General features: G+C 44.7%; 1 protein-coding gene across 2 annotated transcripts in view; it reads right to left on the minus strand.

Annotated features, from left to right (window-relative positions):
• Window positions 1-1,572: 1,572 nt before the first annotated feature.
• Window positions 1,573-26,904, minus strand: part of LTBP1 (latent transforming growth factor beta binding protein 1) — a 534,628-nt gene continuing 509,296 nt past the window's right edge. For both annotated transcript variants that reach the window (XM_077283013.1, XM_077283014.1), the window contains 2 exons: window positions 6,206-6,358; window positions 1,573-2,595 (listed from right to left, as the gene is read on the minus strand). In XM_077283013.1, coding sequence (XP_077139128.1) covers window positions 2,423-2,595; window positions 6,206-6,358 — 326 coding nt within the window. In that variant the 3' untranslated portion in view covers window positions 1,573-2,422. The remainder of the gene's footprint in view (window positions 2,596-6,205; window positions 6,359-26,904) is intronic.

Consider the following 26,904-nt stretch of genomic DNA (forward strand, 5'->3'; position numbering starts at 1 on the left):
ACCGGAGCGCACGAGCAGCGTCGGTAACTGCTTCCTGGATCCAGGGGCCAACGGAAGGTGAGTGTATAACTACTTTTTATTTTAATTCTTTTTTTTAAACAGGGATATGGTGCCCACATTGCTATATACGTGGGCTGCGCAATATACTACGTGGGCTGCGCAATTTACAACGTGGGCTGCGCAATATAGTACGTGGGCTGCGCAATATACAATGTGGGCTGTGCAATTTACAACGTGGGCTGTGCAATGTACTGCGTGGGCTGCGCAATGTACTGCGTGGGCTGCGCAATGTACTGCGTGGGCTGCGCAATGTACTGCGTGGCTGGGCAATATAATACGTGGCTGTGCAATATACTATGTGGGCTGTGCTATACACTACGCATACATATTCTAGAATACCCAATGCGTTAGAATCGGGCTACCATCTAGTACAGGGAATAATTGCCTAAACTGTGTACTAATGCTTTAATAGAATTGAACTCTATAACACCGCTTGCCACCAAGTTATCACATACACACTTCTCAGCAATTGACGTAGGGTGCACCTGCAAGGGTTAATTTATCTCCTCTCACTTAATCCAGTACTCAAACTCTGTTTTAGGTTATAAAGTGAGCACGCCCCGAGACAATCCACACAACCCGGTTACTTAACACGCTGCTACCACTCATCAAACACACGGGATGATGAGTTCCCGAAATATGTTGCTGTCAGACAATCAAAAGGTAACCCACTTTCTGGAAGGCTATGGAATCTTTAGTGCATACGAGGATCAAACTTAAAGATTTTATGCTTTAATATATGCAAATTGTCTCTTCAGAGAGGAAGAGAACTAGAACTCTAGTGCCACCTATTGGAAGTTAGCAATCCTACAAGTCAATGTTGATCCTTTAACGAGCCTTGTCACATGACTTAGGATAATAGCCAAACCAGAATCTCAATTTGCAGACACTGTTTCAGGGTACTACCCCTCGTCTGTGCAAAGTGGAGAACTGGTTTGGCTGAGTGACAGGCGTCCGACCGATATCCAAGAAGTATATATTTTTTTCCTTGCGGAAATTGACATGCTAAGCATGCATCTCGGCATGCTTTGATTTTCCAATAATACCAATCACACTTGATCATAGAATATTTTGGAGGGGAGAACTTGTGATGGTGGCATCCTATTACAGTATCACACTCAAATTAATTAAACTCTTTAGAATGTGGCAATAGAACTGAATAAGCCTGAATTCAAAGATTAGGAGGTGCGTCCTAATACTTTTTCCCATATAAATGTTAATAAATATATATATTTGCACACATAAAGCCCACCATGAGTACATTGAAGCAATAATGGTGCACGCCTTTAACCCCAAATTATATTATTTTTTTATTTTTAATCTTATTGCATATTATTGCATTGTTCAGGGCTGATTCATCTGGCAATTTAAAAAAAATAAATATACAGTATAAGGTAAATTGCAAGTAAGCATAAATTGACATTGTCAGTGAACCCCATTGACAGCCCAGCTTTTCTGAGAACATTTGCAATGTCTCATTTTTCCGGACATAAATCGGTGTGTATATGAATATCCTACAAAAATAAAAATAAAGTGTTTTTATTGTTGAGGTTTATTATACAGCTTTAATATGCTAAGAAACTCAAACAAGATGTCTGTTTTTTTCATATTCAATTTACAAATTAAATTTTGGACAGGGAAACGTATGTATCTAATTTAATGTACATTACGGGATGCAATGTTTCTCCAGCAGCTTTGAAACTTGGCAAGAAAACGTTCGAAGAAGTTAAGTGCAGTTAAAGACAAAGGCAGAGTAAAAAAAAATCAATATGATTTTCCAGCCAAGACTTAAAAAAAGTAAAGAATAAAAACAAAAAGATGCCTGCTCCACAGGACAGGCGGAAGTTTATAAAAATATTTCCAGACAAGGGATAGCAGACCGTTGTGAAAGAGTCCATAGAAAATCGTCCCGCAGGGTTTCTGCACCAAGGTAACATAGAAAAACTCAAAAAAAAGTTCTTAACAGTACTGAAATGGTACAGTCTCCAACGCGCTGCATCGTCATAAGTGTTATAAAATGCTCCCACCTCTAATAAAATGCCAAGTTAATAAAGCAATAGTACAAAATAATTATTATAATAATAAACAGCTTAAAATATCATCATCGCTTTGTCTATTTACCAACAAATTTATGCAAAATCAGACTATATATACTTGGGTGGTTTCTTCCATTAGAGAAAATGTGTCCATTTGGTCTGTAGAGTTGATGCACAGTAAGTGAGACATCACGTTCCACTTCCACATAATGCTGCTTCCATATTGAACCATTGCGCCGGGTTCCACCTTCATCTCAGTGACGTACACAGCTTCATCCTTATACAGTGCAGAGTATATGGGCTGAAAAGTGGAGGTGCTCCGGGTCCTACTCCAGTTCGCTGTCGTCCCTCTCGGAGTTTATTGCTGTGCAGTAGTTGGGTTTATCTGATGGCCGGTAGCCCGGCAGACACACACACCGGTACGAGCCCTCCGTGTTAATGCATTTGGCATTTTTGCAGAGAGACATCCTGCTGTTTAGCTCATTGCACTCATTGACATCTATAAGGGACAAGACAGGTAAAGCAATCAGTTCCACATAGCCTCGATTTTTTAATAAAAACATGAGATATTCTGCCTTGGGCCCCTTCACACCCATGCTTCCGGTACGTGTGGCATCCTTTTTTTTTCACTGCAAACACAAGCACAAATTATAACCCACATGTCTCTGTTTTTTACCAGCAGCACGGATGGCACAGGCCCATACAAGTCTATACATCCGTGTAAAAAACGTACAGCACCCGGATGGCATCCATGAGCCGTCTATGTGATGTACGTGTCTAACATTGCAAAGTATAGCAAAAGCTTTGTCATTTCTTTAGATTTAGCCATACCGGAAAAACATTGATGGAAGCACTGATCCAAACCATTGATGACACCAGTATTGATTTTTCCGGTAGCGGTTTTGTACGCACGTGTGAAAGAGGCCTTAAAGGGATATTCCCATGAGGTATATAGTAAGTACACAGTAGATGTGGGTCTCATCAATGGGATTTGAATTTAGGGACCTGACTTGCCTTATTGTCAGTGGAAAGGTGGTCGGGAATCCCATCAAAATGATAGCAGCACATGTCAGGGCTCTGTTATTGTGATAGAGGCAGGTCCCACTAGCAAAACCCATATGTCCAATACATACGGGCAAATCCTGAGGATATACAGTACCATACATGTACAAGATTCTTGCTTTGATTATCATATAAACAATTTATATCTATATATCTAGTATTTTATATGCTCAATATAAGTTCTGCTTGTAAAAGCAACAAGTTAGGATATAGGTTTGCTGATTCTGAGAAACTGCTTGAGCCATGTGATATGGCAAGGATATGATATATTCTCACTTAGTCACATTAGCTATCACCTTTTTCTTAGGTTTCATAAATCTTGTTCATTGGCATTATCTTATAGTAAACTATTTCAAAGCCTCGAACTGCCACATGAGCAGAAATAATTTACTTGTTTTTGCTAAACAAGTAATTTCTTTCTTTATTCAACCAGCTCTCCTTTAGATGCAGAGACACCGATTCCAGCACTGGCTCCCTTATTGGGCAGCTTGCTATACTTTTAATAAAATCACTGTTTTATCTGCTGAAGATCCACCAGCTCTCAGAATGCGGAGCGCTGAATAACCCTGCCCCCACCACTGATTGGCTTCTTTCTGTGTACACTGTGCATAAGCAGAAAGCTGCCAATCAGTGGTGGGGGCGGGGTTATACAGAGCTCATGAATATAGAGGACTACATGGCAGCAGATTTACTAGTCATCCAGTGATAATCTGCTGCTGATAAAACTGCTATTTTATAAAAACTACAGCAGGCAGCCCAGTAAGTGACACATCACTGATCTCCGTCACTATATTATGCTGCTCCCAGACTAGGGACAAAAACCTGGTGATAAATCCCTTTAAAAATATATGTGTATATATATATATATATAGATATATATATAGGTATATATATATATATATATATAAACATATATATATATATATATATATATATATATATATATATATATATATATACTGTATATATAATTAAGTTATTTATAGTCCAATAACCCACATTTACTGAAGTCGTTGAGCTCGTTTTCTGGTGTACTTACCACCACCATTCTGGCATAATATTTTTTCGGGCACGTTTATTAAAGTTTTACATAAGAAATAATGAACGCATGACTCTTGTTTTTTCAGATAGAGTCCAAACGTGTGTCAAATTTATTATTGGTGTGTGTGAGTTTTTTGGTGCAAAGAACTAAAGTAAGCCAATTAGGAGGTGCCATAAGTAAGAAAATGTCTCTTAACTTATATAAAGATGAGCTAAATCTATCCGACAGCATATGTCACAGCACATCCACAACTTTCTGCCCTAAGTTAAAACTATTTATTAACATGTAAATATTTTTTCATGAATCAGAAAAACCTTCAAACTTGATTTCAAACCACATATCCAAGCCCTTTCCACTTCCTGCCGACTTCAACTCAAAAATATTTCACGAATCTGTACATTCCTCAACCAAGAATCTGCAAAAACCCTAGTCCATGCCCTCATCATCTCTCGCCTTGACTACTGCAACCTCCTGCTCTGTGGCCTCCCCTCTAACACTCTCGCACCCCTCCAATCTATTCTAAACTCTGCTGCCCGACTAATCCACCTGTCCCCCTGCTATTCCCCGGCCTCTCCCCTCTGTCAATCCCCTCACTGGCTCCCCATTGCCCAGAGACTCCACTACAAAACCCTAACCATGACGAAAGCCATCCACAACCTGTCTCCTCCATACATCTGTGACCTCGTCTCCCGGTACTTACCTACACGCAACCTCCGATCCTCACAAGATCTCCTTCTCTACTCCCCTCTTATCTCCTCTTCCCACAATCGTATACAAGATTTATCTCACGTATCACCCCTACTCTGGAACCCTCTACCACAAACACATCAGACTCTCGCCCACCATCGAAACCTTCAAAAAGAGCCTGAAGACCCACCTCTTCCGACAAGCCTACAACCTGCAGTAACCACCGATCGACCAAACCACTGCACGACCAGCTCTACCCTCACCTACTGTATTCTCACCCATCCCTTGTAGATTGTGAGCCCTCGCGGGCAGGGTCCTCTCTCCTCCTGTACCAGTTATGACTTGTATTGTTTAAGAATATTGTACTTGCTTTTATTATGTATACCCCTCCTCACATGTAAAGCACCATGGAATAAATGGCGCTATAACAATAAATAATAATAATAATTTCATAAAAACATTGTTAATAGTTTTCATTACATCATGTAATGTAATGTACATGGCTGTAAAGGGGTACAGCGTCATTTTTGGCTGGGTGGGTGATTTTATATAGAGGTTTTTCATCACAAATTCATAAGTAAAACTGTGCCATATTTCATCACATGCTGTATGGCAATAGTATTACAGGTCAATACAGCCAAGGGAGAATATGGCGCCTAACAAGGACCCACAGAGACTCCATTTTTGTACGGACTCTTATAGTGGTGTAACTTTAAGCTCTTGGGCTCCAATGCAAAATTTTCTAAAGGACCCCCAACTATTACTGGTCTGTCATACAATTAATCTTCTCTTATGAGTCAAAAGGACCTACGTGCAGCATAACACAGACACACAGATCCCGATTCCAGCGATGTGTCACTTACTGGGCTACTTGTTGTAGTTTTAGCAAAATTACTGTTTTATCTGCAGGAGATTATCACTAAAGGACTACTAAATCTTCTGCTATGTAATCCTCCATATTCATGAGCTCTGTATAACACCGCCTTCCACCAATACAGCTTTCTGCCTATGCACAGTGTGCATAGAAAGGTGTGAATCAGTGATGTGGATGGGGTTATACTGGGCTCAGTATTTAGAGCACTGCTAGATCTGCCGAAGAGAAAACAGGAATTTTATAAAAAATGCAGCAAGCAGCTCAATACTTGATGCATCACAGGAATCAGGATCTCTACATCATGCTGCTCTCAACCTGTTGACAGATTCCGTTTAATAGGGGGAATACAATACAAGGATGCAGTTAGTACTAGGAGGATATCTATCATATGGGATGAAAAAAAGGATTATGTATCAGCTTGGCAAAAATAGATGTTAGTCTTACCAACACAAGTCATCTTCATAATGTCCAGGTGGTAGCCATCGAAGCAGTCACAAGTGTATCCTTCCTGCACCCGCACGCATCTACCATTTTCACATCCATTGAGGATGCCACACTCTTCAGCCTGCAGCTCCTCGTACTTGTCATTGTCTTCACCTACAAGGGCAGACAACAATTACAATTCAGGAGGATGACATCATGTGTTCGAGACGCTTAGCGCACCGGTCATCTTCTCCTTATATTATTATATAGACAGAGGACACAGCATGCCACCATGACCCAAGATGTCATATAAGTATAGATATAGATGTTCCTCGTTTTCCTATCACAGGATGTCCTCTTTTATCAATATTTACTATTTTATTCAGGATTTATTCATGGATTTAAAAAAACGATAACCGTGAATACCAGTTGTTACAGAGGAATGGTATTGTCACCCATTTCTCCACAAACCATGGCCCCGACAATGGCATACACAGCTAAACAATGTTTTCCTACTGTAGTGCCCTCTCTATAGGTGCCAGTCGTCCAGAAATAGTTACAAAAAAGACCTAGGTCCATCAAGTTCAACCTTTCTAACATTCCAGGACAGTCTGTAAATGTACGGCACTTTTTTTGCCCCGTTCGAGAAAATAAATTGAAAGACTCCATGATTTTTGTGAAGCTGAAGAAACTTATACGATAAATTTTCCTGTAATTATCATATGCAAATTGCCTCTTCAGAGAAAAACAGGACTTAAACTCTATAGCGCCACCTGTTGGAAGTAGCGATCCTACAAGTCACAATCAACCCTTTAACGAGTCGTGCAATATGACTTAGGATAAGAGCCAAATCAGTATCTCAATTCGTAATTCCTGTAATTATCATGATTTTATAGTTTACATTGAATGCAGCTGACATCTTTATATCGGAATTATGGGCTGCAGACATGGATCATTTATAATCATAATTATTTATTACGGTTTTTCAATGTGTACGTAAAATCTATTGTGTGTACGCGATGCTCACACCGGAAATTCTGAGATGTTTTTCATGTGTTTTATTAATTCCAGATGGGTATAAAAAACAGAGACTGTACAAATGAAAGATTAATACTTAAATTATGTGACTGTCATCTATGGAAGCGGTGGGCATGTTCTTTTTATGTATTGTATAGGACATTTCAATGCCAGTAGAGGGCAGCAAAACTCCACACAGCACATGGTCATAGCTCTTTAAAAGTACTGAAGACTGAGTTTGGGAGTTTTCATTTATAATTTTTTTTATATTCTCCAATTCTAACAAGTTTTTACAACATTAAAAGTAAATGTCAAATTTCAATGAAAAAACATGGATTGATCATTGCTAACAAAGTTTTGATGATGTTTCTATACATGGCTTCAAAATCAGAAATCTGCTTTTAGGAAAAGTTGTCTGATTCAGCACCAAACTTTATAACAACCTTAAGAACCCCTCTCCTCTTCTCTTTACCATGGATTTTTCAGTTGTGTGATATTCGTTAGTGACCGTCTAAAGCGAGACCTATCTCCATAATAAATTTCAATATCAAATAATTTTCTAAGACCCCCTCCTACCATCTAGCCCCATTATTTAATTTACACTGATTGTAGCGTCATTATTAAAGGGAACCTGTCACCATGAAAATGCCGTCCAATCTGCAGGCAGCATGCTATAGAGCTGAGAAGATTGATACATAGTTTAGGGATAAAGACTCAGTATAACCTCTGTTTAAACCATTTAAACCTCTGCTCCTTTTTGGATTTTGGGTCCAGTGGGCAGTCCTGTAAGTGACCGCTAATGCTACATACACACTTATCAGTCACTGAGAGGACCGCCCACTGGACCGATAATCCCAGAAAGAGCAAAATATTAAATGGCTCAAACACAAATTATACTGAATCTTTTCTCACAATCTGTACATCAATCTGCTCAGCTCCCCCTGCTCTATAACATGATATATAATCAGATAACTACCACCAAGCTAAGTAAAGTACAAGACAAAATATGGCAAAACCTATCAAACCTTTATTACAAACAACCAATTATACACAAGAACATAAACATATTAAAAAAACCATAAACCCACAAAAAAGGAACAATTAGGAAGTGAACAAAATAGTAATCAGCATAATTAAATTTCCATATATCAGGAAAGTAGAGGTATAGGAGAACATGTAATAATCAGCAATACACAGAAACTTATACACTTTATATATACAATATTAATATAACATGCACTACCGTTCAAAAGTTTATGGTCACTTAGAAATGTCCTTATTTTTGAAAGAAAAGCACCGTTTTTTCCAATGAAGCTAACATTAAATGATTCAGAAATACACTTTATACATTGTTAATGTGGTAAATGACTATTCTAGCTGCAAACGTCTGGTTTGTAATGCAATATCTTCATAGGTGTCTAGAGGCCCATTTCCAACAGCCATCACTCCAGTGTTCTAATGGTACTTTGTGTTTGCTAACTGTGTAAGAAGGCTAATGGATGGTTAGAATACCCTTGAAAACCCTTGTGCAAGTAAGTTAGCACAGCTGAAAACAGTTTGGCTGATTAGAGAACCTATAAACCTGACCTTCCTTTGAGCTACTTGAGAATCTGGAGCATCACATTTGTTGGTTCCATTAAACTCTCAAAATGGCCAGAAAAAAAAGTTTCATGTGAAAATCGACAGTCTATTCTTGTTCTTAGAAATGAAGGCTATTCCATGCAAGAAATTGCCAAGAAACTGAAGATTTCCTACAACGGTGTATACGACTCCCTTCAGAGGAGAGCACAAACCGGCTCTAACCAGAGTAGAAAGAGAAGTGGGAGGCCCCGCTGCACAACTGAGCAACAAGTCAAGTACATTAGAGTCTGTAGTTTGAGAAATCGATGCCTCACAGGTCCTCAACTGGCAGCTTCATTAAAAAGTACATGCAAAACGCCAGTGTCAACGTCTACAGTGAAAAGGTGACTCTGGGATGCTGGCCTTCAGGGCAGAGTGGCAAAGAAAAAGCCATATCTGAGACTGGAAGGAAAAGATTAATATGGGCAAAAGAACACAAACATTGGACAGAGGAAGATTGGAAAAAAGTGTTTTGGACAGACGAATCCAAGTTTGAGGTGTTTGGATCACACAGAAGAACATTTGTGAGACACAGAACAACTGAGACGATGCTGGAAGAGTGTCTGAAGCCAGCTGTCAAGCATGGTGGAGGTAATGTGATGGTCTGGAGTTGCTTTGATGCTGGTAAAGTGGGAGATTTGTACAAAGTAAAAGGGATATTGAATAAGGAAGGTTATCACTCCATTTTGCAACGCCATGCCATACCATGTGGACAGCGCTTGACTGGAGCCAATTTCATCCTACAACAGGACAATGACCCAAAGCACACCTCCAAATTATGCCAGAACTATTTAGAGAAGAAGCAGGCAGCTGGTATTCTATCTGTAATGGAGTGGCCAGCGCAGTCACCAAATCTCAACCCCATTGAGCTGTTGTGGGAGCAGCTTGACCGTATGGTACGCAAAAAGTGCTCATCAAGCCAAACCAACTTGTGGGAGGGGCTTCTCCAGAAATTTCTCCAGATTACCTCAGCAAATTAACTGCTAGAATGCCAAAGGTCTGCAATGCTGTAATTGCTGCAAAGGGAGCATTCTTTGATGACAGCAAAGTTTGAAGGAGAAAATTATTATCTCAAATAAAAATCTTTTTTTAGAACCTTGTCAATGTCTGGACTAGATTTTCAATTCATTTGGCAACTCATTTGATTAATAAAAGTATGAGTTTTCATGGAAAACACAAAATTATCTGGGTGACCCTAAACTTTTGAACGGTAGTGTATCTCTTAACATATAGAGTGCTAGAGCCATAAAGAACCAATTTTATTACCAATTAAACTAGTGGAGACCTATACAACCCCCTGTAATAGCACTCATGTCAGTGAATGGAACAAGACCCATACCCACCACATCCCATTGTGAGTCCGACCACGCTGCCCTGTACCTCTATAACATGGTGCCCACAGGAAGGACCACATTTTCATTGTGATACAGTTCAAGTATGAATCGTAATCTATGGACCGGTCGAAATGTCTCCTGATCTGAACTTTACAGCCTCATATATGCCCATGTCCGTGCATCATCATGGTCCATGCATCGCAGCCTGTACCCATAATGTAGAAAAGGTTTTCATTAAGGTTTTTTTTCTGGAGTGAAACACTAGCAAGTGTTACCCGTCTAGGCTCCTTTCTTGCATCTCATAAGGCTGCCTCACTCTCCTGTGGTTTCTTCAATAGCCTGGCAAACTCCTAAAACATTACCCAAATACTTTTAAAGTTGACTTAGTCAATTCTGTGTTTCTGAGTATTCATAAAGCTTTGTGCTCAGTTACTCTGTGCTGTGGAGTATGCTTCGCCATCCATGTCCCACAGATGACAACGATCTTTTAAGCAAACGTGATATCTGTGGGTTCAGCCAATATTAGTCTGATATGTATGGGGGCCTTTATCAGAACTTCCACTTCTAAACAAAATATCTGCATTCCTGCTACGTGACCTTTCATAACCCCCACACCTTACATAGGACTGATTTCTATGCTGGATATTTACAGATCTCCAACTCTTCAACCCCCAACATTCCTCAGCTCCTCTAGAAAATAATCAATTTCACTACCATTATTCCTCAAAATCTGAATATGCTCTACTTTAACTTCTCTTGGACTCGTCACAACACATATATTGAAATTGTTGTTTAGCCTTCTCTTAAAGCTACCAGTCCTTCTGACTCTGGGTTTGTGAAATCCTGGGAATGTGAGCTGCATAAAGACCCTTCCTTAAGTGACTATGAGAGAATGTATGTTATCTTAACATATACTTACCTTGTAATGTCTTTAGATCCTGTTCTGTCCAGATGTGTCCGGATCCCAGAATTCCAAGCGATGGAAGTTCACCGACAGCCAAGTGATGGGTGTCTCAATATGGAAACTGCTGGTGGTACCAGCCTCTTGTGCGGTACCACCAGCGGAACACCGTCGCACCACACACACACACTGTATATGACGTATGCACCACACACACACAAACACACACTGTATGCGCCGCATGCACCACACACACACACACACACACTGTATACGCCATACGCAGCCTCTTGCGCGGTACCACCAGCGGAACACCGTCGTGAACACGCCGCCGCCAGTATCAGCCGAATGATTCACTGACCGCTGCCATCATTTGTACAGGAGGAGCGCATGCGCATTTTAAATGTGACCGCCGCTATCTATCTGCACAAAGATGGCGGTGGTCTGATTTACTGTGCCTGCGCGAATTCCACGCAGGCGCAGTGAATCATTCCGCTGATTCCGGCAGCAGATGCGTGACGTGTCCACAGGCAGAGGAAGCCGGTCACATTAAAGGGGCTTTCCCACGGACGAAAATTCATTTTAAAAATTGTCTGTGTCTGACCGTGTACGGCGCATATCACACCTCCTGGGCAGGGAAGGAAGCAAAAGACAATACTGACATTACAGCAGGAGATCACAGAGAATTCATTTTGTCAGGTAAAATATTTCACTGACAGTTCACTCTTTTTAAACAACATTTTACCTCACAAAATGTATCCCCTGCGATCTCCTGCTGTAATGTCAGTATTGTCTTTTGCTTCCTCCCATGCCCAGGAGCTGTGGTATGTTCTGTACACGGTCAGACACAGACAATTTTTAAAATGAACTTTTGTTCGTGGGAAAACACCTTTAAAGGGAACCTGTCACCTGAATTTGGCAGGACCAGTTTTGGGTCGTATGGGCGGGGTTTTCGGGTGTTTGATTCACCCTTTCCTTACCCGCTGGCTGCATGCTGGCCGCAATATTGGATTGACAGGTTCCCTTTAAAAAGCAAATATCAACGCCAACATGGCTCCTCCTAAAAAGTACACCAATGACAATGAAAGGAGAGCAGCAAAGGCACAACGTCGAAGACAACAACGGGCAAATGAGACCCTTGAAGAGCAACAGCATCGCTGGAACAAAAACAATGCATATACCCGTAGGCTGCAAAGCCTGCCCCCATCGTGACATTACAGCCCTCCCAATGCGATAGCATCGGGCCTCCATCTAGTTACATATAAAGACTAGTGATGAGCGAGTATACTCGTTGCTCGGGTTTTCTCGAGCATGCTTGGGTGGTCTCCGAGTATTTGTGAGTGCTCGGAGATTTAGTTTTTGTCGAAGCAGCTGCATGATTTATGTCTGCTAGCCAGCCTGATCTTCTAGATGCTTTGAATGCCACCTTCCATTTCGTAACTAACAATTGCTAGCACTGTGAATCTGCTTATGGTGCAAACCTACATGTGAGGTGGTGTTTCTTCAAAGTGAAATATTTTTGGCATGCTGTTTCCTTTTTTTATGATCCAACTAGATGGTGGCCCGATTCTAACGCATCGGGTATTCTAGAATATGTATGTAGTTTATTTATGAAGTTTTAAGAATAATTCAATTTATACACAGGATTTGGCCTGCCGCGACCAATTAGCGAAACGTGGTTCAAATTCCGCGCCAATTCGCGGGCGGACTGTGCCTGTCGCGGATTCTTCACGGCCGGGCATGACCAATCAGTGAAGCCAGAACCAGCTCCAGGTTTTTGAGGGCCCCGGGCGAAAGAGTCTCAGTGGGCCTCCCTCTTTAACACATACCACGATTCATGATGCACAGATGCAGCAGAGAAATATAGCACAGCCAAGTAGCGTATAACACAGCCCACAAAGTATATAACACAACCCACGTAGTATATAACACAGCCCACGTAGTATATAGCAGACACGCAGTATATAACACAGCCCACATAGTATATAACACAGCCCACAAAGTATATAGCACAGCCACGTAGTATATAACACAGCCACTTAGTATATAGCACAGCCACGTAGTATATTGCCCAGCCACATAGTATATAGCACAGCCACGAAGTATATTGCCCAGCCACGTAGTATATTGCCCAGCCACGTAGTATATTGCCCAGCCACGTAGTATATAGCACAGACACGAAGTATATTGCCCAGCCACGTAGTATATTGCCCAGACACGTAGTATATTGCCCAGACACGTAGTATATTGCCCAGACACGTAGTATATTGCCCAGACACGTAGTATATAGCACAGATACGTAGTATATTGCCCAGCCACGTAGTATATTGCCCAGCCACGTAGTATATAGCACAGACACGTAGTATATTGCCCAGCCACGTAATATGTTGCACAGCCATGTAGTATATAGCACAGCCACGTAGTATATTGCACAGCCATGTAGTATATAGCACAGACACGTAGTATATAGCACTGACACGTAGTATATTGCCCAGCCACGTAAAATATTGCACAGCCACATAGTATTTTGCCCAGCCACGTAGTATATTGCCCAGCCACGTAGTATATAGCACAGACATGTAGTATATAGCACAGACACGTAGTATATAGCACAGACACATAGTATATTACCCAGCCACGTAATATATTGCACAGCCACGTAGTATATAGCACAGCCACGTAGTATATCGCACAGAGACGTAGTATATAACACAGTCCATGCAGTATATAACACAGCCACGTAGAATAGAGCACAGACACATAGTATATAGCACAGACACGTAGTATATTGCCCAGCCACGTAGTATATAGCACAGACACGTAGTATATTGCCCAGCCACGTAATATATTGCACAGCCACGCAGTGCTGAATACTACTATGCGGGCTGTGCTATATACTACTATGTGGGCAGTGCTGTATACTACTGTGTTGGCTGTGCTGTATACTACTGTGTGGGCTGTGCTGTATACTACTGTGTGGGCTGTGCTGTATACTACTGTGTGGGCTGTGCTGTATACTACTATGCGGGCAGTGCTGTATACTGCTATGCGGGCTGTGCTGTATACTGCTATGCGGGAAGTGCTGTATACTACTGTGTGGGCAGTGCTGTATACTACTGTGTGGGCTGTGCTGTATACTACTGTGTGGGCTGTGCTGTATACTACTGTGCGGGCTGTGCTGTATACTACTGTGTGGGCTGTGCTATATTATACTACTGTGTGGGCAGTGCTGTATACTGCTATGTGGGCTGTGCTGTATACTACTGTGTGAGCTGTGCTGTATACAACTATGTGGGCGGTGCTGTATACTGCTATGTGGGCTGTGCTATATACTACTAAGTGGGCTGTGCTGTATACTACTGTGTGGGCTGTGCTGTATACTACTGTGTGGGCTGTGCTGTATACTACTATGCGGGCAGTGCTGTATACTGCTATGCGGGCTGTGCTGTATACTGCTATGCGGGAAGTGCTGTATACTACTGTGTGGGCAGTGCTGTATACTACTGTGTGGGCTGTGCTGTATACTACTGTGCGGGCTGTGCTGTATACTACTGTGTGGGCTGTGCTATATTATACTACTGTGTGGGCAGTGCTGTATACTGCTATGTGGGCTGTGCTGTATACTACTGTGTGAGCTGTGCTGTATACAACTATGTGGGCGGTGCTGTATACTGCTATGTGGGCTGTGCTATATACTACTAAGTGGGCTGTGCTGTAGTACTACTGTGTGGGCTGTGCTGTATACTACTGTGTGGGCTGTGCTGTATACTACTATGTGGGCAGTGCTGTATACTACTATGTGGGCAGTGCTATATACTGCTATGTGGGCTGTGCTGTATACTACTCTGTGGGCTGTGCTGTATACTACTATGTGGGCAGTTCTGTATACTGCTATGTGGGCTGTGCTGTATACTACTGTGTGGGCGGTGCTGTATACTACTGTGCGGGCTGTGCTATATACTACTAAGCGGGCAGTGCTGTATACTACTATGTGGGCTGTGCTGTATACTACTGTGTGAGCTGTGCTGTATACTACTATGTGGGCTGTGCTGTGTACTACTATGTGGGCAGTGCTGTATACTGCTATGTGGGTTGTGCTGTATACTGCTATGTGGGCTGTGCTGTATACTACTGTGTGAGCTGTGCTGTATACTACTATGTGGGCGGTGCTGTATACTGCTATGTGGGCTGTGCTGTATACTACTGTGTGGGCTGTGCTGTATACTACTATGTGGGCAGTGCTGTATACTGCTATGTGGGCTGTGCTTCATACTACTGTGTGGGCGGTGCTGTATACTACAATGCGGGCTGTGCTATATACTACTATGTGGGCAGTGCTGTATACTACTCTGTGGGCTGTGCTGTATACTACTATTTGGGCAGTGCTGCATACTACTATGTGGGCAGTGCTGTATACTGCTATGTGGGCTGTACTGCGTACTGCTATGTGGGCTGTGCTGTATACTACTATGTGGGCAGTGCTGTATACTGCTATGTGGGCTGTGCTGTATATTACTGTGTGGGCAGTGCTGTATACTACTATGCGGGCTGTGCTATATACTACTAAGCGGGCTGTGCTGTATACTACTATGTGGGCAGTGCTGTATACTACTATGCGGGCTGTGCTATATACTACTAAGTGGGCTGTGCTGTATACTACTATGTGGGCAGTGCTGCATACTGCTATGTGGGCTGTGCTGTATACTACTGTGTGGGCTGTGCTGTATACTACTATGTGGGCAGTGCTGTATACTGCTATGTGGGCTGTGCTGTATACTACTGTGATACCAAAACCAAGCAACATGCTAGATACTGAGGGGGAGATAATAGTGCTACATAGTGCCAAACAATCCCTCACCAAGAGAAAAAACCAACTCCATAAGAGCCACAGGAATAGGAGAACACTGGGAGTATATAGGTAATTAAATACTTTATTAATACACGTATAGTTTACATATTCATATATTAGTAGAAAACATACAAAAGATACAGTAAAAATCCAAGGATGATAAAAGGATAGGTGGATGTCCCCCGGTGTGCACCGTCTGAGGGGCCAACATGCATACCAATAGTGGCAGAGACCTACTGCTAAAGATACATGTGAAGCTAAGTATATGAAAAGCCAAACGGCATAGAGTAACAAATGGGTACAAGCTGCTCTTACCACTGCAGGGCACCAAGACGGAGCACACCAGGTAGGATCCACAGGCACGGTCCCCTGTGTGGGCGATGCTGTATACTACTATGCGGGCTGTGCTATATACTACTAAGCGAGCTGTGCTGTATACTACTATGTGGGCAGTGCTTTATATTGCTATGTGGGCCGTGCTGTATACTACTGTGTGGGCTGTGCTGTATACTACTATGTGGGCAGTGCTGTATACTGCTATGTGGGCTGTGCTGTATACTACTGTGTAGGCTGTGCTGTATACTACTATGTGGCAAGAAAAATTGATTATAGCAGGCATACTACACGTAGAGTACCTCTAAAAGGTCGAATACCAACATAACAACATAATATATAATAGATATATAATCTACGTGTAGGCACGGACCACAAATAGGGCCAAACAGCAGATATAAATATACAAAAAACCACAAGGAATGCAGTCAACAAGGACCCATAAAAGGTAAAAGTTTATTAAATAACCGTTAAAAACAGTACAAACATCAGGTAAATGTCACAAAGTGGGAAATGAAAAGTGCCCATTGCAAAGCATGGACACACTGATAAGAACTCAAATAGCCACGCTCCCCCACATCACCACTAATACCAATACTGGTGTGATTACTGAATCATAATAACAATACAGGTAGGCATTAATAACATTGCGGCACATAGCCGCATATAACATACCTACGTGATACAGGAGCGGGAGGCCACGGGTCCTGTCCCCGACGCGCGTTTCGGAGTGTAAACACTCCTTCCTCAGGGGGCGGCTATGTGCCGCGAATGTTATTAATGCCTACCTGTATTGTTATTATGATTCAGTAATCACACCAGTATTGGTATTAGTGGTGATGCGGGGGAGCGTGGCTATTTGAGTTCTTATCAGTGTGTCCATGCTTTGCAATGGGCACTTTTCATTTCCCACTTTGTGACATTTACCTGATGTTTGTACTGTTTTTAACGGTTATTTAATAAACTTTTACCTTTTATGGGTCCTTGTTGACTGCATTCCTTGTGTTTTTTGTATACTACTATGTGGGCAGTGCTGTATACTGCTATGTGGGCTGTGCTGTATACTACTGTGTGGGCTGTGCTTTATACTACTATGTGAGCAGTGCTGTATACTGCTATGTGGGCTGTGCTGTATACTACTGTGTGGGCGGTGCTGTATACTACTATGCGGGCTGTGCTATATACAACTAAGCGGGCTGTGCTGTATACTACTATGTGGGCAGTGCTGTATACTACTGTGTTCCTCAGATTTCTCCACCACATGCAACTGCAAACGGGAAGGGAGGGGATGGGGGCAGAAATCAGGACATTATGGGGGCAGAAATCTGAGGACATTATAGGGGGCAGAAATCTGAGGGGGGGGGGGGTGCCAAACTGATCCTTTGCCCCGGGTGCAGGAAGAGCTAGATACACCTCTGCTTGTCCTCCCACCAGAGTTTTGACCATGTACTTCCCTTAGACAGCTGTAGCATTTTAAGCGGTCGCCTGTTGTCATTGCTCATCTATGCTACTGGACAACAAGCTGTGCATCCGGCCTTTTTATTTGGAGCACCCAGATTGTATTTGGCTACAATCTGCTTGAATGTGAACAGGCTGTTAACAGTCCGATTGTTGTCAGCTTCCTTTGAACTCTTAAACAGTAAGGCTATGTGCCCACGTTGCGTTTTTGCCACGTTTTTCCGCTGCGGAAACGCTTAAAAAACGCATCCCATTATTTTTCATGGCATTCCGCAATTGTTGTTCCCATGCTGCGTTTTATTCCTCGGTGGAAATGCATCGCGGAAAAAAACGCAGCATGTTCATTAATTTTGCAGAATCGCGGCGATTTTGCCGCTATATAATAGTATTGGGATGCATGGAGAAAAAAACGCATGAAAAACGTGACAAATACGCAATAAAAACGCTAGAAAAACGCGAGCAGATTTCCTGGCAAGGGAGTCCGGTTTTGATGAGGAAAATTCTGCTTACATCCTGCAACGTGGGCACATAGCCTGAGGCTATGTGCTCACGTTGCGTTTTTTTTGCGTTTCCGCCATGTTTTTGCCACAGCGTAAACGCTTAAAAACAGCTTACAAAACACATTCCCATGCAATCCTATGGGATTCTGCAGTTGCTGTGCCCATGCTGCGGATTTTCACGCTTCGGAATCGTATAGCAGTAAAATCCGCAGCATGTTCATTATTTCTGAGGAGTTGCGGCGATTCCAACACCATAGGATTGCATTAAGGCTATGTGCCCACATTGCAGAAATGCTGCGGAAATGTCCGCAGCATTTCCGCAACTCCCTGCCAGTGTGCATAGCCACATGCATAAAGCGAGCGTTTCAATGTAATCCTATGGCGTCAGAATCGCTGCGGTTCTGCAGAAATAATGAACATGCTGCGGATTTTACCAATACGCGATTTCGCAGTGGGAAAATCCGCAGCATGGGCACAGCAACTGCAGAATCCCATAGGATTGCATGGGGATGCGTTTTGTAAGCGTTTTCGCTGTGGCAAAAACGCGGCGGAAACGCATAAAAAAACACAACGTGGGCACATAGCCTGAAATGCTCACTTTACGCACGTGGCTATGCCCACCATGCGTAAAGTGAGCACTTCATGTGCGGATGGTACCCAGGGTCTGTAGGAGACTCTCCTCCAGGCCCTGGGTACAATATTCTTGTGAAAAAAAAAGAATTAAAATAAAAAATAGGGACATACTTACCTTCTGATGGCCCCCGGAGTCCTCCCGCCTCTCAGCGGTGCACGCAGCGGCTTCCGTTTTCAGGGATGCATTGCGCTAATCACCTGAGATGACGTTGCGGACAAAGGTCCTTTGTGCAAAGCATCCCTGGGAACGGAATGTACTGGCTGCACAGCTGAGGAGATCGGGGGCCATCGGAAGGTGAGAATAACCATATTTTTTATTTTCTTTAACATTCTATCTTTTACTATTGATGCTGCAGAAGCAGCATCAATAGTAAAAAGTTGGTCACACTTGTCAAGCACTATGCTTGACAAGTGTGACCAACCTGTCAATCACTTTTCCAAACGATGTTTCAGATCGCTTGTAAAAGCGCAAGCATTCAGCAAACTAAAAATGCTTGCAAAATGCTTGTGTTTTGCGGGAAAACGCATGCGAATTCCGCATGCGTTTTACCCGCGGCAGGGAGTTGCGGAAATGCTGCCGGACATTTCGGCAGCATTTCGGCAACGTGGGCACCTAGCCTAACAGTCATTTTCATTTAAGAAATCTCTCTATATATAAGAGGCATCGTGATTACTCGCTAATCCCGCCCCCTGCACAGTAGCTCCGCCCCCACCCCATCACCACACACAATCCCACCCCCACCCCATTACCACACACAATCCCAACCCCACCACATTACCACACACAATCCCGCCCCCACCACATCACCACACATAATCCCGCCCCCCACCCCATCACCACATATAATCCCGCCCCCACCACATTACCACACACAATCCGTACCACATCACCACACAATCCGGCCCCCCCACATTACCACACATAATCCCGCCCCCCACCCCATCACCACACATAATCCCGCCCCCACATTACCACACACAATCCGTACCACATCACCACACACAATCCCGCCCCCCCACCACATCACCACACATAATCCTGAACCCCACCACATCACCACACATAATACCACCCCCCACATCACCACACATAATCCTGACGCCCACCACATCACCACACATAATCCCGCCCCCTACCACATCATCACCCATACTCCCGCCCCCCCAACACATCACCACACATAATCCTGCCCCCACCCCAATACCACACATAATCCCGCCCCCCACATCACCACACATAATCCCGCCCCCACCACATCACCACACACAATCCCACCCCCCACATCACCACACATAATCCCGTTCGCCCACCACATCACCACACATAATCCCACTCCCACATCACCACACATAATCCCGCCCCCCCACCACATTACCACAGATAATCCCGCCCCCCACCACATTACAACACACAATCCCGTCCACCCACATTGCCACACATAATCCCGCCCCCCACCACATTGCCACACATAATCCCGCCCACCACATCACCACACATAATCCCGCCCCCCACCACATTACCACAGATAATCCCGCCCCCACCACATTACCACACAATCCGTACCACATCACCACACAATCCCGCCCCCCCACATTGCCACACATAATCCCGCCCCCACCACATTGCCACACATAATCCCGCCCACGACATCAACACACATAATCCCGCCTGCCCACCACATCACAACACATAATCCCGCCCCCCACCACATCACCACACATAATCCCGCTCCCCCACCACATTACCACAGATAATCCGGCCTCCCACAACATTGCCACACACAATCCGGCCCCCCACATTGCAACACATAATCCCGCCCCCCCACCACATTGCCACACATAATCCCGCCCACCACATCACCACACATAATCCCGCCTGCACACCACATCACAACACATAATCCCGCCCCCACACATCACCACACATAATCCTGCCCCCCAACACATCACCACACATAATACTGCCCCCCAGCCCCATTACCACACATAATCCCGCCCCCCACCCCATTACCACACACAATCCCCCCACCATTACCTCACACAATCCCGCCCCCACCACATTACCACACACAATCCGCACCACATCACCACACACAATCCTGCCCACCACATCACCACACACAATCCCGCCCCCCACCACATAACCACACAAAATCCTGCCCGCCCACCACATCACCACACATAATCGCGCCCACCCACATCACCACACAATCCCGCCCCCCACCACATCATCACACATAATCCCGCCCCTCAACACATCACCACACATAATCCCGCCCCCAACACATCACCACACATAATCCCTCCCCCACATCATCACACATAATCCCGCCTCCACCACATTACCACAAACAATCCCGCCCCCCACCACATTGCCACACACAATCCTGCCCCCCACCACATTGCCACACATAATCCTGCCCCCCCACCACATTGCCACACATAATCCTGCCCTCACCACATTGCCACACACAATCCCGCCCCCACCACATTGCCACACACAATCCCGCCCCCCACATTACCACACATAATCCCGCCCCTCACATTACCACACATAATCCCGCCCCCTCACCACATCACCACACACAATCCCGCCCCCCACACCATTACCTCACACAATCCCGCCCCCCCACCACATTATCACACACAATCCGCACCACATCACCACACACAATCCCGCCCCCCACCACATCACCACACACAATCCCGCCCCCCACCACATAACCACACACAATCCCGCCCACCCACCACATAACCACACACAATCCCACCCACCACATCACCACACAATCCCGCCCCCCACATCATCACACATAATCCCGCCCCCAACACATCACCACACATAATCCCGCCCCCCACATCATCACACATAATCCCGCCCCCACCACATTACCACAAACAATCCCGCCCCCACCACATTGCCACACACAATCCCGCCACCCACCACATTGCCACACATAATCCTGCCCCCCCACCACATTGCCACACATAATCCTGCCCTCATCACATTGCCACACACAATCCCACCCCCACCACATTGCCACACACAATCCCGCCCCCCACCACATTACCACACATAATCCCGCCCCCACTTTACCACACAATCCCGCCCCCTCACCACATCACCACAGATAATCCCGCCCCCCGCCACATTACCACACATAATCCCGCCCCCCCACATTACCACACGAGGCTCCATCCCCCCACATTACCACACGAGGCTCCGTCCCCACACATTACCACACAAGGCTGCGTCCCCACACATTACCACACGAGGCTCCGTCCCCACACATTACCACACGAGGCTCCATCCTCACACATTACCACACGAGGCTCCGTCCTCACACATTACCACACGAGCCTCTGTCCCCACACATTACCATACGAGGCTCCATCCCCCCACATTACCACACGAGGCTCCGTCCCCACACATTAACATACGAGGCTCCGCCCTCACACATTACCACACGAGGCTGCGTCCCCACACATTACCACACGAGGCTGCGTCCCCACACATTACCACACGAGGATGCGTCCCCACACATTACCACACGAAGCTCCGTCCCCACACATTACCATACGAGGCTCCGCCCTCACACATTACCACACGAGGCTGCGTCCCCACACATTACCACACGAGGCTCCGTCCTCACACATTACCACACGAGGCTGCGTCCCCCCACATTACCACACGAGGCTCCGTCCCCACACATTACCATACGAGGCTCCGCCCTCACACATTACCACACGAGGCTCCGTCCTCACACATTACCACACGAGGCTGCGTCCCCACACATTACCACACGAGGCTCCGTCCTCACACATTACCACACGAGGCTGCGTCCCCACACATTACTGTTGTGAATTAGACTTTTTTGGCTCCCTCTAGTGGTTACTAGTGATATGACTCTGGGATTTCCTTCCCTCTGTCTGCACCCAGCTGGGTCGTTACTTCAGGGGTGTTGCTATATTAACCTCCTGGAACCTTAGTCCAGTGCCTGGCATCGGTGTTATCAGACACATTCTGTTTGCTCCTGTTTGCTGGTCCTGGTTCGTGTTAAATTAAGCTAAGTCTTGCTTCTTTGTTTTTTGGGTTATTTGTTTGCTATCATTTTTGTCCAGCTTGTACTAAATGTGATTCCTGACCTTGCTGGAAGCTCTAGGGGGCTGGTGTTCTCCCCCCGGGCCGTTAGACGGTTCGGGGGTTCTTGAATTTCCAGTGTGGATATTTTTGATAGGATTTTTTGCTGACCATATAAGTTATCTTTCTATATTCTGCTATTAGCTAGTGGGCCTCTCTTTGCTAAATTCCTAGCTCATTCTTATGTTTGTCTTTTCCTCTTACCTCACCGTTATTATTTGTGGGGGGCTTCTATCCAACTTTTTGGGGTATTTCCTCTGGAGGCAAGAAAGGTCTTTCTTTTCCCTTCTAGGGGTAGTTAGCTCTCCGGCTGGCGCGAGACATCTAGGATCAACGTAGGAACGTTCCCCGGCTGCTGGTATTTGTGGTGCTAGGATTAGTTATATGGTCAGCCCAGTTACCACTGCCCTATGGGCTGGTTTTCTGTATTTACTGACTTAGCATTATTCCTGAGACCCTCTGCCATTGGGGTCATAACAGTATGCCAGGCCAATATTGAATGTTTAAAGCATTGCAGAAGTGGGATAATAAGAAAGGAAATTCTGAGGGGTTTTTTTTTCCTTCCTTCTCTTCCTCCCCTTTACCTTTGAGTGGCGTGTGCTTGCTGCAGACATGAATGTGCAGACCTTGATTACAAGTGTTGACCAGCTGGCAGCTCGTGTGCAGGGTATACAAGATTTTGTTACCAGTAGTCCTATGTCTGAACCTAAAATACCTATTCCGGAATTGTTTTCTGGAGATCGATTTAGGTTTAGGAATTTCAAGAATAATTGTAAATTGTTTCTTTCTCTGAGACCCCGTTCATCTGGAGAGTCTGCTCAGGAAGTTAAAATTGTTATTTCTTTTTTACGGGGCGACCCTCAGGATTGGGCTTTCTCGCTAGCGCCAGGAGATCCGGCATTGGCGAATATTGATGCGTTTTTTCTGGCGCTCGGATTGCTTTACGAGGAACCCAATCTTGAAATTCAGGCAGAAAAAGCCTTGCTGGCTATTTCTCAGGGTCAGGATGAAGCTGAAGTGTATTGCCAAAAATTTCGGAAATGGTCCGTGCTTACTCAGTGGAATGAGTGTGCTCTGGCCGCAAATTTCAGAAATGGCCTTTCTGAAGCCATTAAGAATGTGATGGTGGGTTTCCCCATTCCTACAAGTCTGAATGATTCTATGGCGCTTGCTATTCAAATTGACCGGCGTTTGCGGGAGCGCAAAACCGCTAATCCTCTGGTGGTGTTGTCTGAACAAACACCTGATTTAATGCAATGTGATAGAATTCAGACTAGAAATGAACGGAAAAATCATAGACGTCAGAATGGGTTGTGTTTTTACTGTGGTGATTCTACACATGTTATATCAGCATGCTCTAAACGCCTAACAAGGGTTGTTAGTCCTGTCGCCATTGGTAATTTGCAACCTAAATTTATTTTGTCTGTGACTTTAATTTGCTCTTTGTCTTCTTACCCTGTTATGGCGTTTGTGGATTCAGGTGCCGCCCTGAGTCTTATGGATCTGTCATTTGCCAAGCGCTGTGGTTTTGTTCTTGAACCGTTAGTAAATCCTATTCCTCTTAGAGGTATTGATGCTACGCCATTGGCGGAAAATAAACCGCAGTTTTGGACGCAGGTGACCATGTGCATGACTCCTGAACATCGGGAGGTGATTCGTTTTCTTGTTCTGCATAAAATGCATGATTTGGTCGTTTTGGGTCTGCCATGGTTACAGACCCACAATCCAGTCCTGGATTGGAAGGCAATGTCTGTGTCAAGTTGGGGCTGTCAGGGAATTCATGCTGATTCCCCGCCGGTGTCTATTGCTTCCTCTACTCCTTCGGAAGTTCCTGAGTATTTGTCTGATTATCAGGATGTATTCAGTGAGTCCAGATCCAGTGCTCTGCCTCCTCATAGGGACTGTGACTGCGCCATAGATTTGATTCCAGGTAGTAAATTTCCTAAGGGAAGATTATTTAATCTGTCAGTACCTGAGCATGCCGCAATGCGTTCATATATCAAGGAGTCTCTGGAGAAGGGGCATATCCGTCCATCCTCTTCCCCTCTTGGTGCGGGATTCTTTTTTGTGGCTAAGAAGGACGGATCTTTGAGACCTTGTATTGACTATCGGCTACTGAATAAAATCACTGTAAAATTTCAGTATCCTTTGCCTCTCTTGTCGGACTTGTTTGCCCGGATTAAGGGTGCCAAGTGGTTCACCAAGATAGATCTTCGTGGTGCATACAACCTTGTGCGCATTAAGCAAGGTGATGAATGGAAGACTGCATTTAATACGCCCGAAGGTCATTTTGAGTACTTGGTGATGCCTTTTGGGCTTTCTAATGCTCCCTCAGTATTTCAGTCCTTTATGCATGATATTTTCCGGAAGTATCTGGATAAATTTATGATTGTTTATCTGGACGATATTCTGGTTTTCTCTGAAGATTGGGACTCACATGTGGAGCAGGTCAGGATGGTGTTTCAGGTTTTGCGTGAGAATGCCTTGTTTGTTAAAGGCTCAAAGTGTCTCTTTGGAGTACAGAAAGTTCCCTTTTTGGGGTTTATTTTTTCCCCTTCTGCTGTGGAGATGGACCCAGTCAAGGTCCGAGCTATTCATGAGTGGACTCAACCCACGTCAGTTAAGAGTCTTCAGAAGTTCTTGGGTTTTGCTAACTTCTACCGTCGTTTTAGCGCTAATTTTTCTAGCGTTGTTAAACCTTTGACGGATATGACCAAGAAAGGTTCTGATGTTGCTAACTGGGCTCCTGCAGCCGTGGAGGCGTTCCAGGAGTTGAAGCGCCGGTTTACTTCGGCGCCTGTTTTGTGCCAGCCTGATGTCTCACTTCCCTTTCAGGTCGAGGTGGATGCTTCTGAGATTGGGGCAGGGGCCGTTTTGTCACAGAGAGGCCCTGGTTGCTCGGTAATGAGACCATGTGCTTTCTTCTCTAGGAAGTTTTCGCCTGTTGAGCGGAATTATGATGTGGGCAATCGGGTATTACTGGCCATGAAGTGGGCATTTGAGGAGTGGCGTCATTGGCTCGAGGGTGCTAAGCATCGTGTGGTGGTCTTGACTGATCACAAAAATTTGATGTATCTCGAGTCTGCTAAACGCTTGAATCCTAGACAGGCCCGCTGGTCATTGTTTTTCTCCCGTTTTGACTTTGTGGTCTCGTATTTACCAGGTTCAAAGAATGTGAAAGCTGATGCTCTTTCAAGGAGCTTTGTGCCTGACTCTCCTGGAGTCACAGAACCTGTTGGTATTCTTAAAGAAGGAGTTATTTTGTCAGCCATTTCTCCTGATTTGCGACGTGTGTTGCAGAGATTTCAAGCTGGTAGACCTGACTCTTGTCCACCTGACAGACTGTTTGTTCCTGATAAGTGGACCAGCAGAGTCATTTCCGAGGTTCATTCCTCGGTGTTGGCAGGTCATCCGGGAATTTTTGGCACCAGAGATCTGGTGGCTAGGTCATTTTGGTGGCCTTCCTTGTCACGGGATGTACGGTCATTTGTGCAGTCCTGTGGGACTTGTGCTCGAGCTAAGCCTTGCTGTTCCCGTGCCAGCGGGTTGCTCTTGCCCTTGCCTGTCCCGAAGAGGCCTTGGACACATATTTCCATGGATTTCATTTCTGATCTCCCGGTGTCTCGGGGTATGTCTGTCATCTGGGTGGTATGTGATCGCTTTTCAAAAATGGTCCATTTGGTGCCTTTGCCTAAGCTGCCTTCCTCTTCCGATCTGGTTCCTGTGTTCCTTCAGAATGTGGTTCGTTTACACGGCATTCCTGAGAATATTGTGTCTGACAGAGGATCCCAGTTTGTTTCCAGGTTCTGGCGATCCTTTTGTGCTAGGATGGGCATTGATTTATCGTTCTCGTCTGCCTTTCATCCTCAGACTAATGGACAAACTGAGCGAACTAATCAGACTCTGGAAGCTTACTTGAGGTGTTTTGTTTCGG

Source organism: Ranitomeya variabilis, chromosome 2, assembly GCF_051348905.1.
Source record: "Ranitomeya variabilis isolate aRanVar5 chromosome 2, aRanVar5.hap1, whole genome shotgun sequence".
NCBI lineage: Eukaryota > Metazoa > Chordata > Amphibia > Anura > Dendrobatidae > Ranitomeya > Ranitomeya variabilis.